General features: G+C 36.0%; 1 protein-coding gene across 1 annotated transcript; it reads left to right on the top strand.

The window, feature by feature from the left end:
• The first annotated feature begins 18 nt into the window (after positions 1-18).
• On the top strand, positions 19-14,609 carry Mphosph10 (M-phase phosphoprotein 10). The gene is made up of 11 exons (XM_047542013.1): positions 19-186; positions 1,984-2,662; positions 3,382-3,533; positions 4,226-4,394; positions 6,374-6,515; positions 7,558-7,625; positions 8,598-8,735; positions 10,896-11,006; positions 12,202-12,309; positions 13,901-14,131; positions 14,428-14,609. Exons 1-11 carry the CDS (start codon positions 98-100, stop codon positions 14,575-14,577), a joined length of 2,037 nt encoding a protein of 678 aa, XP_047397969.1. The 5' UTR covers positions 19-97; the 3' UTR covers positions 14,578-14,609.
• Positions 14,610-15,073: the final 464 nt, after the last annotated feature.

A 15,073-nucleotide genomic window follows, 5' to 3' on the forward strand; every position in this document is an offset into this window, starting at 1 on the left:
CGAGGCACCTTTTTTGCCGCGGGATTTCCGGTTGACTCTCTTCCGTGTGGGCTTTCTTTCCTTGCATGAGGTGCAGTATATAGAGTAGCTGACGGCTATGGCTCCTCGGGTCTGGCGTCGACGGACTCTGGAACGGTGTCTAAGAGAGGTCGGTAAAGCCACCAGCCGACCTGAATGCTTCCTCACGTAAGTGCACGTATTCTGGACTTGGAGAGCTGCCCAGTTCTCACGCGGGCGTGAGTTGCTTCTAAAGCCGGAAAATTCTGTAGGGGAAGAAAGGGAGTATAGATTATTTCTTCCCAAGTATCAGTTTATGCTCCCATGGCCCATCGATTTAAAAAAATTGAAAGCTGTTTAGCGCGGACCTTCCGGTTGTGTGCTGTTGAAATCAAACTAAGCTTATTATTAAGGCCCATTGGCCTCCTGGAGACTTACGCTGTCCCCCATATCTCCATACACACACTGGGTTCGTTGCTTTTTCCAAACAGGTACCCCCAAATCACCCAGTGCTTACCTATCACCAAACTTTATTGAAAGTATAAACTTCTTGCTTGTCTGTACACCCCCCCCCCCGACTGAGCTACTTGAGAACTAGGATTTTTTATCTTTCCTCCCAATGCACACATTTTGTACCTATTTTGTTGAATTTCAAGTGAGATCTACAAAATAATGACCTAGGTTTATACTTCAAACCGACCTCTCTCTCCCTTGAGCTTCATATCCACAGCATCTGCAGGCAAGTGCAAAACTCAGCATCTCGAAATCACTGTGTCCAAAATAGAACTTAAAGAAAAAAAACTTGCCCACTAATACTATACTTTCTTGAAATCATTTTCCTGTGTTCCACCAGCCAAGCCTTCCTATCTCAGTAAGTGACCCTTGAGTCATTCCAATTACTAGTTTACATGGTAATCTACTTCCTTGATTATTCATTTTTCTGTTTACATTTGATGTCTCTCTACATCTCATCAGTTCTATCTCCAAACTGTATTGGAGATCCAGCTTGCTCTTACCAATTTCGCTGCTCTGACTCCAGCACAAATCCCATCCTCCTTTTCATGGAATACTGTATCAACTACTTAATCACCCTGCCCTCATTCTTTTTCCTCTATAGGTCATCTTTCCAAATTGCAAATCTTATTTCATTCTTCAGCTTAAAACCTTCTGATGTTTTCTCATTACACTTAAGATGGCAAACTCTTGCACCTGATCATTGCATAATTTGGCTCTCACCAGACTCTAACCTCATTCTCTGTTTCTTTTACTATACTGCAGCTGTGCTGCCCTTTCTATTCCTCAAGCTCCTCATTTCCATCTTAGGGAACTTGTTCTTGCCTTTTCCCAGAATACATATTACATTTTCTATAATAGTATCCTTATTTGTAGGTTTTGTCTCAGATAACACATCTCATTAAGTCTCCCTCGACTACTCTAACCAAAGTAAATGTTGACCATGGCATGTAATATCTGGTAGCATAGTTGAGAATTTAAGACTGATATATTTTAAGCCTCTGAGTAAATAGATCTAGTTTTCCTGCCTGATCTGTACAGCAGATTCAGATAGTTAGTTGATGGCTTTTATATATCACTGTGGCTTAAAGATACTGTATTGTTTAGATCTGGAATCTATACCTTTTTAACTTTTTGGTCCTGGGAATTAAACCTAGGGGTACTTAACCACTGAGCCAATTCCCCAGCCCTTTTTTATATTTTATTTTGAGACAGGGTCTTGCTAGCTTGCTTAGGGCCTTGCTAAGTTGCTGAGACTGACTTTGAAATTGTGTTCCTCCTGCCTTAGCTTCCTGAGCTGTTGGGATTATAGGCATGTGCCACTGTGCCCGACTCAGAATCTATACTTAAAATTGATATTTCATGTTTGATATTTTGCACAAGAGTCAAATCCTTTATTTTTCTTTTAATTCAGAGTACTGTGAAATTACTACCAATAAATTTTATGTCTCCTTTGATCTCCTCTCCCAATAGGATTCAAGATGGATTAGCATCAAACTTCACTTCTTTAACTAAAGTTCTTTATGACTTCAATAAAATACTAGAGAATGATAGGATCCTTGGAAGTCCTTTACAGAAACTCATGGTAAACAATTTTGATGATGAACAGATTTGGCAACAACTGGAATTGCAAAATGAACCAGTTTTACAGTATTTTCAGAAGGCAGTTAGTGAAACAATTAAAAATGAAAACATCAGTCTTCTCCCAAAGAATAAAGAACAGGAATGTGAAGAGGATGGCTCAGAGATGGAGGCTGATAACCAGGAGAACCTAGAAGATTTGAAAGAGGAAGAGGAAATTTCAGATGTGGGTGATAATGATCCTAAAGCTGATGAGAAGGCTAAAAACTCAAGCAAATCTGATCTGAGGAAAAGCCCTGTTTTCAGTGATGAGGATTCTGATCTTGACTTTGATATTAGCAAATTGGAACAGCAGAGCAAAGTGCAAAACAAACTGCCAGGGAAGTCAAGAGAGAAGTCCATAGTAGATGATAAATTCTTCAAACTCTCTGAAATGGAGACCTTTTTAGAGAACATAGAAAAAGAAGAACAAAAAAAAGATGATGAGGAGGAGAAAGAAGATATTGACTTATTTGTAGATATTGATTCTGATGAAGATGAGGAAGAATTGTTTGGAAATCAAAAACTTAAGGTAAAGTTATGGAAGAGAAAAGAGAGTACTTTCTTCCTCTTCAATTAAGATTTTTTTCTTTTTCCTAAGAGATTTCTAAGCATCTCAAAGTTTATCAGAGTACATATGAAGTATTAAATTGAAAAAAATTGGTGAAATTAAGCTGAAGAAATAATTTCCTTATCACAAACTGTTCTCTTGATATAGCTTAAGAACCATTATCATATGTTAGAGGTATTCACAGGTTTCCCTCAAATGTATTTTCACCAAACACTAAAAATAATTGGGAATGAAAGCATTTAATATTTACATAGGCACGGGTGTTTTGGAAATAATTATAGTTAGAAGATTTAGAGATAGGAATAGTGTGCTCTTGTTTTGTCAATTATAAATAATAGTGTATGGACATGGGGTGGTAGAGTGCGTACTTAGCACTTGTGAGGCACTGGGTAGATCCTCATAACCCCATACAAATAAATAAGGTATTATGTCCAAAAAATAAATAAATAAATACTATACTTCCATTCAGTTTGTTATATTCCAGTTCTTAATGGTTTTGTGGTAGTGTTATTGGTCGTCAGTTTCCCCTAATTCCTTTTTGACTGGTAGTGTTAAAGTAGGAAAACTGTGTGGGTGTATGCGCATGCGTTATATATATTATATATATGTGTGTATATATGCATGTGTTTTTATGTATTTTTCTGTCTTTCATTAAATGTTTTTAAAATCTTTTTGTGTAGTCAGGTAAAAGTTCGAGAAATCTGAAATACAAAGATTTTTTTGATCCAGTTGAAAGTGATGAAGACATGGTAAGTGAAGACGATGGGCTGGGTTCCAACAAAGAAGAGGAAGAAATTGCTGAAGAAGAAGCAGAACAAAGCATTTCTGAAACGTGAGTATTTTGAATCATTCTTTACATTATAAGCTAGAAGTGTATGTATGCTCATAATTGTCAGCTATGTTTGTCTTAAGCAGTTAAATTCTCTTAAGATCAAATAGTAGATTCTCCAATTTGAGATTATCAATGTAGCTTGAAGAAATTCTTAATTTAAAGGGATATTAGAGATCATTTAATGAAGAAAAATATTTCTGGCAGTAACAGTCAAACCTTCGTTGCAAGGAAGAAGCTTTGATTTGGGTTTTTTTATTTTGTTTTTAAAGATGGCAACCTTTTTTTTTTTTTTTAAACCTTCCTTTTGTTTGTTTATTCTTTATTGTGGTGCTAAGGCTTGAACCCAGTGCCTCACATGTGCTAAGAAAGTGCTCTACTAGTAAGCTACAATCCCAGTCCTGATGTGGGATTCGTGCCCTTAAAAAATCCTCTGAGGTTATTTCTGTGAAATAAAAAGTTTGTATTATAGATTGATGAATAATTGTTTGCACATACTGGACCCTTTTTTTCTTTCTTACATATCATTTCACCTAAATAATTCCTTCTGTTGTTCTGTAGTAACTTCATGACTTTGGAAGTTCTGAATATATTTGGTGACTTTGGAGATACAAAGGAACTTCAATAGGGGAAAATTTGTTTTTGTTTTCTAGTGAAAAGTTTTGTTTTTCCTTTATACATGTTTTGTATTACAGGGATGAAGATAATGACCTTGAAGAAAGTGAAGATAGTGAACAGCATAAAGGCTCGAAAAGAGTGACCTTTGCTTTGCCAGATGCTAAAGAAACTGAAGATACAGATGTATTAAATGTAAAGAAAGATTCTGATGAAGTTAAATCCTCTTTTGAGAAAAGACAGGAGAAGGTAATTATTAGGAATTTAAGAAATTTTTTTATGTGCTTTACATGACTATAGAACTCATAGTCTAATCTATCCTATTTTTTTCTGTGGGATCTTCTGACTGTCCTATAAGAATGAAAATCTTGCATCCACTGTCTGAAGCACTGTGTGTAGATGCCATACTGAAACTTTCTAATCTGCAAAAGTCAGTGTTTGCATTTCTTAGCCTGTGACTTTCAGTTGGGGGCCCTTGTGTAAAACCTTTGTTTCTTTTCTTTATGTCTGATGTCTTTATACCTATGGCATGTCTCTCCTGCTTAGCCATCCCTTGAGCCTCTTGTAACTGAGCTTCTCTGGAGAATACTGCCTATCTCTTTAAAGTCCTCTGTAAATTATTTTTGTGGTTGTTACCATCTCAAACCATCTCAAACACATCTTCCAAAGTTGATAAAATTGTTTGCTTATGACATAATTTCAGACTGACATGTCACTTAGTTTTAATAGATATAGTGTAGCTCCTATCACTTGGCTGTATCATTTGTCCACCTTAAAATTGTACAGTTAGAAATGAGAATAGGCAGATAGTGAAAGATAACAAGATACCAAAATAATTATGAAAAGTATGAGAATCTGAATTACATTCATGATTGCCAGATTGTCCCCAAAAGAAGTCTGAAGGAAAAAAGCACCATAAAAGAAAATAAATTTGTGATGAGTTATGTCTTTTCACCTTATTTCTCCCATCCTTCCTCAACAAAATGAAAAAGATTTGGTTTTACTGTGGGATTATATCAAACCTTCAAGAAATAAATAATTTAATGCTGTTTAATCAACTTCCACATGTAAAGTAAAACTTCCAAACTTTTCTTGTAAAACTGTTGTAATATGGAAAGCTAAACCTGACAAAGATGAAATTAAAATGCAGTCTTATTTATTAATGGTGATACAAAAATCCAAAATAGCACAATGAAAAAAAAAAATGCCATAAAAGCAAGTGGACCTTATTCTTTTGAATCCATTTAGGAAGTCTAATGTGATTCTTGGTTGTAAGAGGTTAAGGAGAAAGAGTCTATGGCAGAAAGATTTGCCAAAAATCAGAATTTATGTCCTGATTTTTGTTGATGATGTTGTTTTTGTTTCTTTTTTACTCCTTTTGAGATACAAATACATTGTCCAAAAGTTGCCATTGTGCATAAAAATTCTAGGAAAATTCTAGGAAATTCTAGGTAAAATTCTAGGAAAACTCTTTAAAATCAGGAATAAGAGAAAATGTCCATTATTATAATTACCTTTTATTAACATTCGTTTAGGATTGTTAGCCAATGCAGACACAAAATAAAAAAATAAGAGGTAAGAAAAACTAAAAATGAAAGCATGGATACTAAAAGAATTAAATAGATGAGCAAGAGTAGGAAAGTTTAAGAGAATTCTGTCAGGTAGCTATACAAGCTGCTATTTTATACACTGAAGTCTTTATGATTGTTGCCTTTTAGAAGTTAGAGAATTAGTGTGCATAGTCCAAGAGTCAGGCTGCGTTAGCTATAAGTAATTAAGTAATAAAAAATTATGTTAAAACAATTGTGTTAGAGAGCTTGGGGTATAGCTCAGTGGTAGAGCATTCACATATTTAAGGCCCTGCCCCCAAAAAAAAAAAAATAGTAAAATGCTCTAATAATTTAAATTGATACTGGATTGTGAACAGATAGGTCATTTGTATAGAACAAAGCCTAGAAATACACCCAATGTTTACTAAACACTTAATTTCCAATATTTGTGGGGAAATTTAGTGTATTATCAGCATGCATTTCCAATGAATGGGGAAAAGAGATCATCTATAGGTCACCTGCCTGAGACAATAGGAATATAAGTCAATGAAATAATAAACAGTTCCAAGAACAAAACAATTAAGGAATTCTACATTTCTTTCCCATTTTTAAAATAGTATGCTCTTTTACATGAATATTAGTTTAATTTATAAGTAGAAATTCTTGTCTTATTCCTAGATGAATGAAAAAATTGCATCTTTAGAAAAAGAGTTGTTGGAAAAAAAGCCTTGGCAGCTTCAAGGCGAAGTGACAGCACAGAAGCGACCAGAGAACAGTCTCCTAGAGGAAAACCTGCACTTTGATCATGCTGTCCGGATGGGTATGGTTCCTGCTAGGTTTCTATAAACTCTTGTTTCTGTGCTTTTTGTATGGTTCTGTTTTCCTTGAAAATTTTGGAGGGACATTTCTTTTTATTTTAAATCCAGAAAAGTTGGAAAATAGTAAGAGTAAAAATCTGTATGCCATGCCATTCAGCTGAATTTTCCAGTTGTTAACGTTTTGTAGTTTTTACTTTTTTTTTTTTTTTTTGGTACCACTGAGCAACATCCCAGCCCTTTTTTATATTTTATTTATAGAAAGGGTCTTGTCGAGTTGTTTAGGGTCTCACCAAGTTGTTGAGGCTGCCTTTGAACTCACAATCCTCATTCCTCAGCCCTCTGAGCCACTGGGATTACAGGGATGTGCCACTGTGCTTGGCCCATTTTTACCTTTTTTCCCCTTATGTATATTTGGGATTGTTTATGTACCTTTTTTCTTTTGAATTGTTTGAAAGTAAGTTGATAGTATCACAAGTCACTCTTAAGTACTTTTGTGTATATTTTCTGGGAACTAGGACATTCTCTTGTTTAACCATAGTACTAATAATACACTCAAATTTGACATTGCTGCACTAATGAAACCAATAGATAGTCCATAATCAGTTTTCTTAAAGTGCTCTGTTTATGAGGCTTGCAACCTGTCACAGTCCACTAACTAAATTGTAAACTTCAGCCTAAAAAACCCTGGTCATCTCATCAAATTCTTTCTTGGGCCCATTAAGTACAAATGAGTTTCCATTTTATTTTAGCAAAAGAGAGAATGGAAAAGGGGGAAAGCCCCCAGTTACATGGGATAGATGTATTAGTACTTATCACCACATATTTTCTAATGTGGTTATCAAACTTGAAGAACAGCAGAACACTTCTTAAGACATGGATAGCTGTTCCCCTTCTCACTTTGTGATTCAGGAAGTGTGGAGTCAGCCCAAGACTTTGCATTTCTAGCAAGTTCCCACATGTTGCTGATGCTGCAAGTCCAAGGACTACAATTTAAAAATCACTTATAAGTATCTTCCTAATAAAAACATGTTGTGCTTCATTTAGCACCTGTGATCACAGAGGAAACTACCTTCCAACTAGAAGATCTCATTAAGCAGAGGATACGAGATCAGGTCAGTAAGAATGAAATTGAACTTATTTTAAATTTCACTAAAATTTTTAGAAATGATACGAGATGATTTGAGTAGTAGGAGTAATGTGTTCTTCATTTCCATTCAATAATGTTCTTTACTTGACTTTAAGACTAGACTAAGGAGCCAGGTGCGGTGGGGTGTACCTCTAATTCCAGCTACTCGGGAGACTGAGGTAGGAAGTTGGTGAGTTACTTGGGCAGTGTAGCCAGACTCCCATCTCAAAAGAAAGGCAGGGGGCACAAGGTTGTGACACAGAATAAATAGACTCAGGTTGTCTTCAACTTCTATTGTGTGAGGACTGCTCTTTTCAAGTACCCAGGAAAGACAGGCATTGTGCCTGAGGAGGAAGGTAATTGGAAGCCATTGCCATCGTCTTCCCTTCTAAGTTTTGCTGACCTGCTGAGTAGTTGGAATAGTTACTCGTGTGTGACTTGCCATGGTCACACCTGGGACCCTTGGTCTAGACATAGTATCTAGCACAACAAATTAAGAGAATGTCTTTTCCAACATTAATAAACTAGGAAAGAATTTTTGTTTTAAGAGTTGATCTGGATTTTGTAAACTTAGAATAAAAGTACCATAAGAGATGGCTTTAAAATGTATGTTGTACAATGTTTACCTGAACTTGTATCTAAAATACAGGGGTATGAAGGGAGAGAGTATTATATGCATAATTGCTTAGAATTTGAAATGAAATGAGTTGAAACATGAGGCTTGACTTTTACACAAACTAAATGAGGAAATGTGGAATTAAAGTTGGTGACCAGAAGATTTATTTAAAATAAGAGCTGAGAAGGATATCTGTTAAAATCCTCTTTGTTTTTCATAATGCTTATCCTTTGTGACTTGAATAATCATTGCTTAAGTTGAAAATTCTTTTTGCTACAATTCTTGCAAAAGCCTTGAAATTATTGTGTTAACTTGTGCTGCTCTTAATCCTGTCCGTTTCAGGCTTGGGATGATGTTGTACGTAAAGAAAAACCTAAAGAAGATGCATATGAGTATAAAAAACGTTTAACATTAGACCATGAGAAGAGTAAATTGAGCCTTGCTGAAATATATGAACAGGAATACATCAAACTCAACCAGGTAAAGCCTCCAAGGCAATACTATTATTATGAAAGGAACAAAAGAAGAGAATCAGACATTTTGTGACTATTGAAATCCTGAAATGGCCCTTCTGTCACCTCATTTAAGTGTGAGAAAAAGCATGCTTAGAATATTGGGGTTATGATATTTCCACTGAATGTATAGGAACAGGAGATTTGCTTTGCAATTAGACATTGATCACCATGTTCTTTTGTAGCCTTTTACTAACTTTCCAGCAATTATTATATAGTGCTATACTTTTTAAATCATTTCTCATTGATATTTTGAAGTTATTGCTATATGATTATGAATTCATCTTTTTGGGGGGTTATTTATTTATTTTTCTTAAATTCTAAAAGTAATCTCTGGTTAAACAGCAGGACAAGATCATAATTCCAGGAAGATTAAGTAATTGAATTATGTCTTCACTTTGGATTTATTGTCCCCTATTCACATTTTGACCATCTTGAAGTGGTATTTTTACTCTGCAAGACCTGGAAGGTTGCTATCAGATTCTGTTCATTAATGCTACTGAAGCAGTAACAGCCAGCCAGTGTCCTGATACCACTGTAAAAGGGAAGAACTAAAAGTATTTTAATAAAACTGACCCCTGGCTGCCTTGTAACCCAAGGTAGTAGTTGAAGAACAATGTATACACAGCTTCAGTTGATGCTTGCTGTCAGTTTCCTGGCTACTTTGAAGAGACTCAATAAATAAAGAAAATGTTTGGTAATCATGAGAGTTAAAAAAATGAATAGGTAATGCAACAGTTTATGCCAGTTGTTTAAATGATAGTTTTATTTCTATCTTGGAAGTCAATAGTCAATTATGTTTTTTTGACTGTGAACTTGGAGTTGCTGTATATTGATTAAATTAGTCAGGCAAATTCTAGACCCATTCCATTAGAAAGTAGTCTGGGTTGATGACCAGTATTTTCTGAAGTTTGGTATCCATACTAAAGATAATAAACAAGGTGATGGTAGACAGCACGTGGATGAGCCTTACAGTTGTGTATGTAATGTGGATCAGGAAAATTATATCAAATACACAACTTTACAGATATTGCCTAGAATGAGGTAAAAAGACATATATAGAATATTTTTCTGCCTTCTGAGACAGTGTCTCACTGTATTATCCAGGCTGGTCTTAAACTCCTGGGCTCACAATGATCAGCCTCCCAAGGAACTGGGACTATAGGTGCACATCATACCTATACCGGGCTTTAAGAATTTTTAAGTGAGTTAAGCAGTGTAGCATAACACCTGGACCTGCTGGTAGGTAGATGCTGTTGACAGACCTCAGAAATATCTGAATGCTTCTCGGGTGTCAGGATTATGGAGGTAGAGCATCAATCCTTCCTAGTTCTTTCATTTTCCTTCTTATTTTAATAAAAACAAACAAAAAAAATTATCTTTTTAGAATAAGCAGTTGGGGCCAAAAGAAAAATGTATGAAATTTGCCTTTTCTCCTCAATAGAATGAAAATTGCTCATTTTTTCAGTGTTATTAATCAAAATAAATCTTTAACAAATTCCGTATAAATAAAAGGATAATAATAATAAAAAGGTATAGCCAGGCAAGTGCTCTACCACTGAGCCACAACCCCTTTTGGCTATTGGGAATAGTGCTGTGTTAGCATTTTTGTTTAAGTACTCATTTTTAATGATCTTAGGTGTATACTTAGGAGTGGAAATGCTGGGCCATGTGGTAGTTCTCTGTTTAACCTTTAGTGGAACTGCCAAGCTTGCTGCCACTGTTGCCATACTATTTTACATTTCTACCAGCCACACGCAGGGTCTAATTTCTTCATATCCTCACCTTGCTACCACTTGTTGTCCCCCCCCACCTTTTTTTTATAGCCATCCTAGTGGAAGTAGCTTATTCTTAACAAAAGCAAATACCAAAGAAATTAGATTGTAAGTTTTAAATGTCAGAGGTGTGGTTTCTATGGCTCCTAAAGGGATGACATCCCTTGTTGATAGATGCTGGTAGCATTGTGGTACTGATAACTTTTTTACCTTTGTGATGTTTCTTTATAGCTGAAACATTGGTGCTGAGAAATTGGTGATGAGAAATTGGGAATATCCTCATTGGTCTTTATTGTTCTGAGTATGATTTATTTTAGCTTCTTGCTCTAATGTTGTTGACCTTATTTCCTAAGCAAAAAACAGCAGAAGAAGAAAATCCAGAACATGTAGAAATTCAGAAGATGATGGATTCTCTCTTTTTAAAATTGGATGCCCTGTCAAACTTCCACTTCATCCCTAAACCAGTAAGTGTGATAAGAGTCACTGTGTAGATAGAGCAGACATGACCTTAATAAAACTTTTTGAGCTTTTGTGAGACTAACTCTTTATTTGGTTTCAGGATTTAGTCCTTTAGTAACTCCCTGTAAATTACATTCAGGACTTGTGTTCTGTCCCCATCCCTCCTCCCTGCATCTGTCATTACTTTGCTCTTTACCTCTTCATCCCATAGCACATTTGTAACCATTGGGCTGTATCCGTTGTTCTCTATTCATGTTCAGGTTGGCACAAAATGTGTCCACTATACAGACACATTTTGGCCCAGAGTTTGATACAAGGAAATCCCCAGGCACATTTTGAAATCTTGGGAATTGAAGGAGGAGTGAATGTGTTATCTACTTGATTCCTTCTTCCTCTTCAGAAATGTAAACTGCCAGTATTGGTTCTCCCTTGATACTCCTTTTTTTCATATTTAGAGTGTTTTTTAATATGATGTCTTTGTAGACTTCATTTACCAATCATCAGTCATCATTTTTTTGTTGTCTTTGGACGACTGTCTCTGTTTGCTTCCAGATTTTTCTTTAAATTGTAGACTGGAGTTCAATATCCCTAAAAAATAATCAAAAAATAGTCCATTGGAAGAAATAATTTCTCTTACATTCTGACATTTTCCTTTTACTTAGAATCTAGGATCCTGCTGTTTTTCTAGCTTATATTTTTGTTTTTTACAGTTAACTCTAATGTACCAATTGGAAAAAAATAGTCTGTACTTTTGTTCCCATAAGCATTTTCTTTGCTTCTTTCTCTGTATGTATGCTAGCTTTTTTTCCTTAACCAAAAGCAAGATAATATTAACATTTTATGATTTTATAAAATCATAGATAGGATTGTTTGAGAATGTTCATATAGGTGGCAGATGGGACTAGTTTAGTAATAGATGAAAGAAGTGGTGTTTGATATGGCAGAAGTGTCATGTGAAACTGTAGAAATAAATGCTATTGGAATGATTTTGAGACAGAAGACCCTAAAATACCCCATTCTCTTATGACTTCAGAGGCATCCTGTTGCTGGCCACTAGCACTGCTACAATTCCAGTTAACTTGAGACCTTGGCTGCCAACACATTTAACATTTTAAATAATTTCCATAATGTATTATATATATGTATGTGTGTTTGTTAGGGCTACTTCTGACTTCCCATTAAATGTGTTCTCTTTTCAAGCCTGTACCAGAAATTAAGGTTGTGTCAAATCTGCCAGCCATAACCATGGAAGAAGTAGCTCCAGTGAGTGTCAGTGATGCAGCCCTCCTGGCCCCAGAGGAAATCAAGGTAAGAAGCCATTGTTAAAACATTCAGTATTTGCTTACAAGTTAGTGATTATTGCCAGAGCTCCCTTTGTAGAGTGTCATTTTCCTTGAATTTGTAATTTTTGTTCTAATTTATCTTAGCCGTTTCTTGGTATAGTCAGTTTTCCATGTCTATGGATTCTGCATCCATAGAGTGAGCCAACCACAGATTGAAAATATTCAGAAAAAAAAAAAATTTGCATCTGGGTGGTGATAGAGCACTTGGTTAGCATGTGTGAGGCACTGCAAAAAAATTTAAAAATAAACAAAAGCATCTGTACTGAATATTTTCAGACTCTTTCCTTGTCACTGTTCCTAAACAATGCAGTATAGCAGCTATTAGCATAGCTTTTTTTTTTTTTTTTGCAGTGCTGGGGATCAAACCCAGGGCCTTGTGCTTGTAAGGCAAGCACTCTACCTACTGAGCTATCTCCCCAGCCCTAGCATAGCATTTTTGTTGTTTTCAGTATTAGTCATCTAAAAATGGTTCAAAGTCTAAGGAAAGATGAGCATAAGTTATATACAAATGCTTCAGTATTATATATGAGAGATCTGATGATCTGTGAATTGTGGTACCTGCAGTGGTCTTTAACCAGTCCCTTGTAAATACAGGAGAATAACTCTGATATGTTACAGTATTTAAATGCTAGTCTCCATCTTAACTCATTATTGGGAGGTACAGGTATGAGAATTATCACAAAAGCAATTAATTATCCAGTAAGAATAAATATTTGTGATAATCAAATGGGAATACCAACAGTGATGTTAAGTTTAAAACAGATTGTTTATATTGTTTGTATACTAACATTACTTTAATTATCATCTCCCCACTTATTTTATCCATGTAATGCTTATCTGGAATAGAGAAATCTGGAATAGAGAAATCTGGAATAGAGCATTTGGATATTGGAAGAAGTCTCTGCCTTGTGAACATAAGTCTTGCCTTATGTTTAATTATGGTTTCTTTTAGGCCCTCCTCTTCTGACTGGTTTAGCAGCAAGCCCTCTTTTCTTCCTCACTTGCTTTGCTGTTGCTACAGCCACCCTTTTGTTAGTCCTTTCCATCTCAGTGCAGGTGACAGCCCTGGCAGGGTGAGCTGGAAGCTAAGGAGAAAAGAGGAAGCTGATTCTCTCTAAAGTGAGGTTTCCTTTCCCTCCCTCTGTCCCTCAGTCTCTGAGAACCCCTGACCTCAGCCCAGGGACTATCATTATCAGCTTACAACTGGGACTGCCTCAGGCATGTCCCTGAAGCATTTGCTGAAGTCTGAGTGCTGCAGAGAGTTTTGCTTTGCTGGTACTGTGAGCTTGAGAACCTAACTCTCCATGATGCCTTTGTGAATTAGTTTGGAGACTGAACTGTCTTTATCAGCCTGTTCTGTCAAAGAAGACATTTTAGGTTTTAGAATTAGCAAAGCTATCTGAAACACAGGTGGGGGTTTCTCTGAGGCTTTGCGCACTGAACCATAGATATACAGCCCCTGGCTACCTACCATGCAGTTTCCTCATTTTCTATTTAATTGCCTGAGTTGATGTTAGGTTAGATTAATTGATACATTGTTGGTTAAATTTTAATAGGAGAAAAATAAAGCAGGAGATCTAAAAACAGCTGCTGAGAAAACAGCTACAGACAAGAAACGAGAACGGAGGAAAAAGAAATATCAAAAACGTTTAAAAATAAAGGAGAAGGAGAAACGGAGAAAATTGCTTGAAAAGAGCAACCCAGATCAAACAGGGAAATACATGAAAACAGTAGCTTCAGAGAAGTTGAAACACCTGACCAAAACTGGCAAAGTTTCCTTATTAAAGGTAAGGACAAGGGAAGGAAAACTACTGCAGAGACCTTTGGGGGCAAGTGAATGGTAAGCATTGGGTTGTCCCAATGACTTGAATGTCTGAGCCAACAACGTAACCCAGCTGTGGGATTAAATGGCACACTACTGACTGCCTGCAGCAGTAGCCTTAAGTGCTATCTTAATTCTAGTCTAGTTTCCTATTTATATTTTAATACATTGTTTTAATCATAACATACTTTAATATTTTGGGTTTTTTTTCCGTATATGATAAAACCTTATAGCATGAGCATGTATTGTTTTTAATTGCAGGATGAAGGAAAAGACAAGGCCCTAAAGTCATCTCAGGCATTCTTTTCTAAATTACAAGATCAAGTGAAAATGCAAATCAATGATGCCAAAAAACCAGAAAAGAAAAAGAAGAAAAAACAAGATATTTCTGTTCATAAATTGAAGCTGTAATATACTTTGAATATAATGTATATTTTAATATATAAGCTTGTAGTCTATCATTGTTTTGTTTTATAATACAATTCATGAGAACCTTTGCATTAATGGGGCAGATATTTGAGAATTCCACCATGTGCAGTGACAAACTCTTAACATGTTTGCAAAGTCTGCCTGGGTTTTTCTGGGTGTGAAGCAGGACCCAACTCCCCAGGCCTTTCCTGTGCTGCCTGAATTGATCCTGCTGAACTCTCTCCCACTGACCCTGAAGGACAGGCCAGCTCATGCATGCCAGCTAATAAGCATAACTGGCCTGCAGTCTGAGGAGAGCATAATAGAGCCAGCCGCCTTCTTCACCCCCAGCTTCTACCTAAAGCAGAAAGTTCATGCTGTGGTCTTAACTTTCTTCTCCCATTGTCATATTTCATGGAACAATAGCATTTTGATGCATTTACATCTTTCCCCCTTGGAAGAGAATCCCATGTCACCTGACCAAAGGTTACAATAGTCT

The sequence above is a fragment of the Sciurus carolinensis genome, chromosome 2 (assembly GCF_902686445.1).
Source record: "Sciurus carolinensis chromosome 2, mSciCar1.2, whole genome shotgun sequence".
Classification (NCBI taxonomy): domain Eukaryota; kingdom Metazoa; phylum Chordata; class Mammalia; order Rodentia; family Sciuridae; genus Sciurus; species Sciurus carolinensis.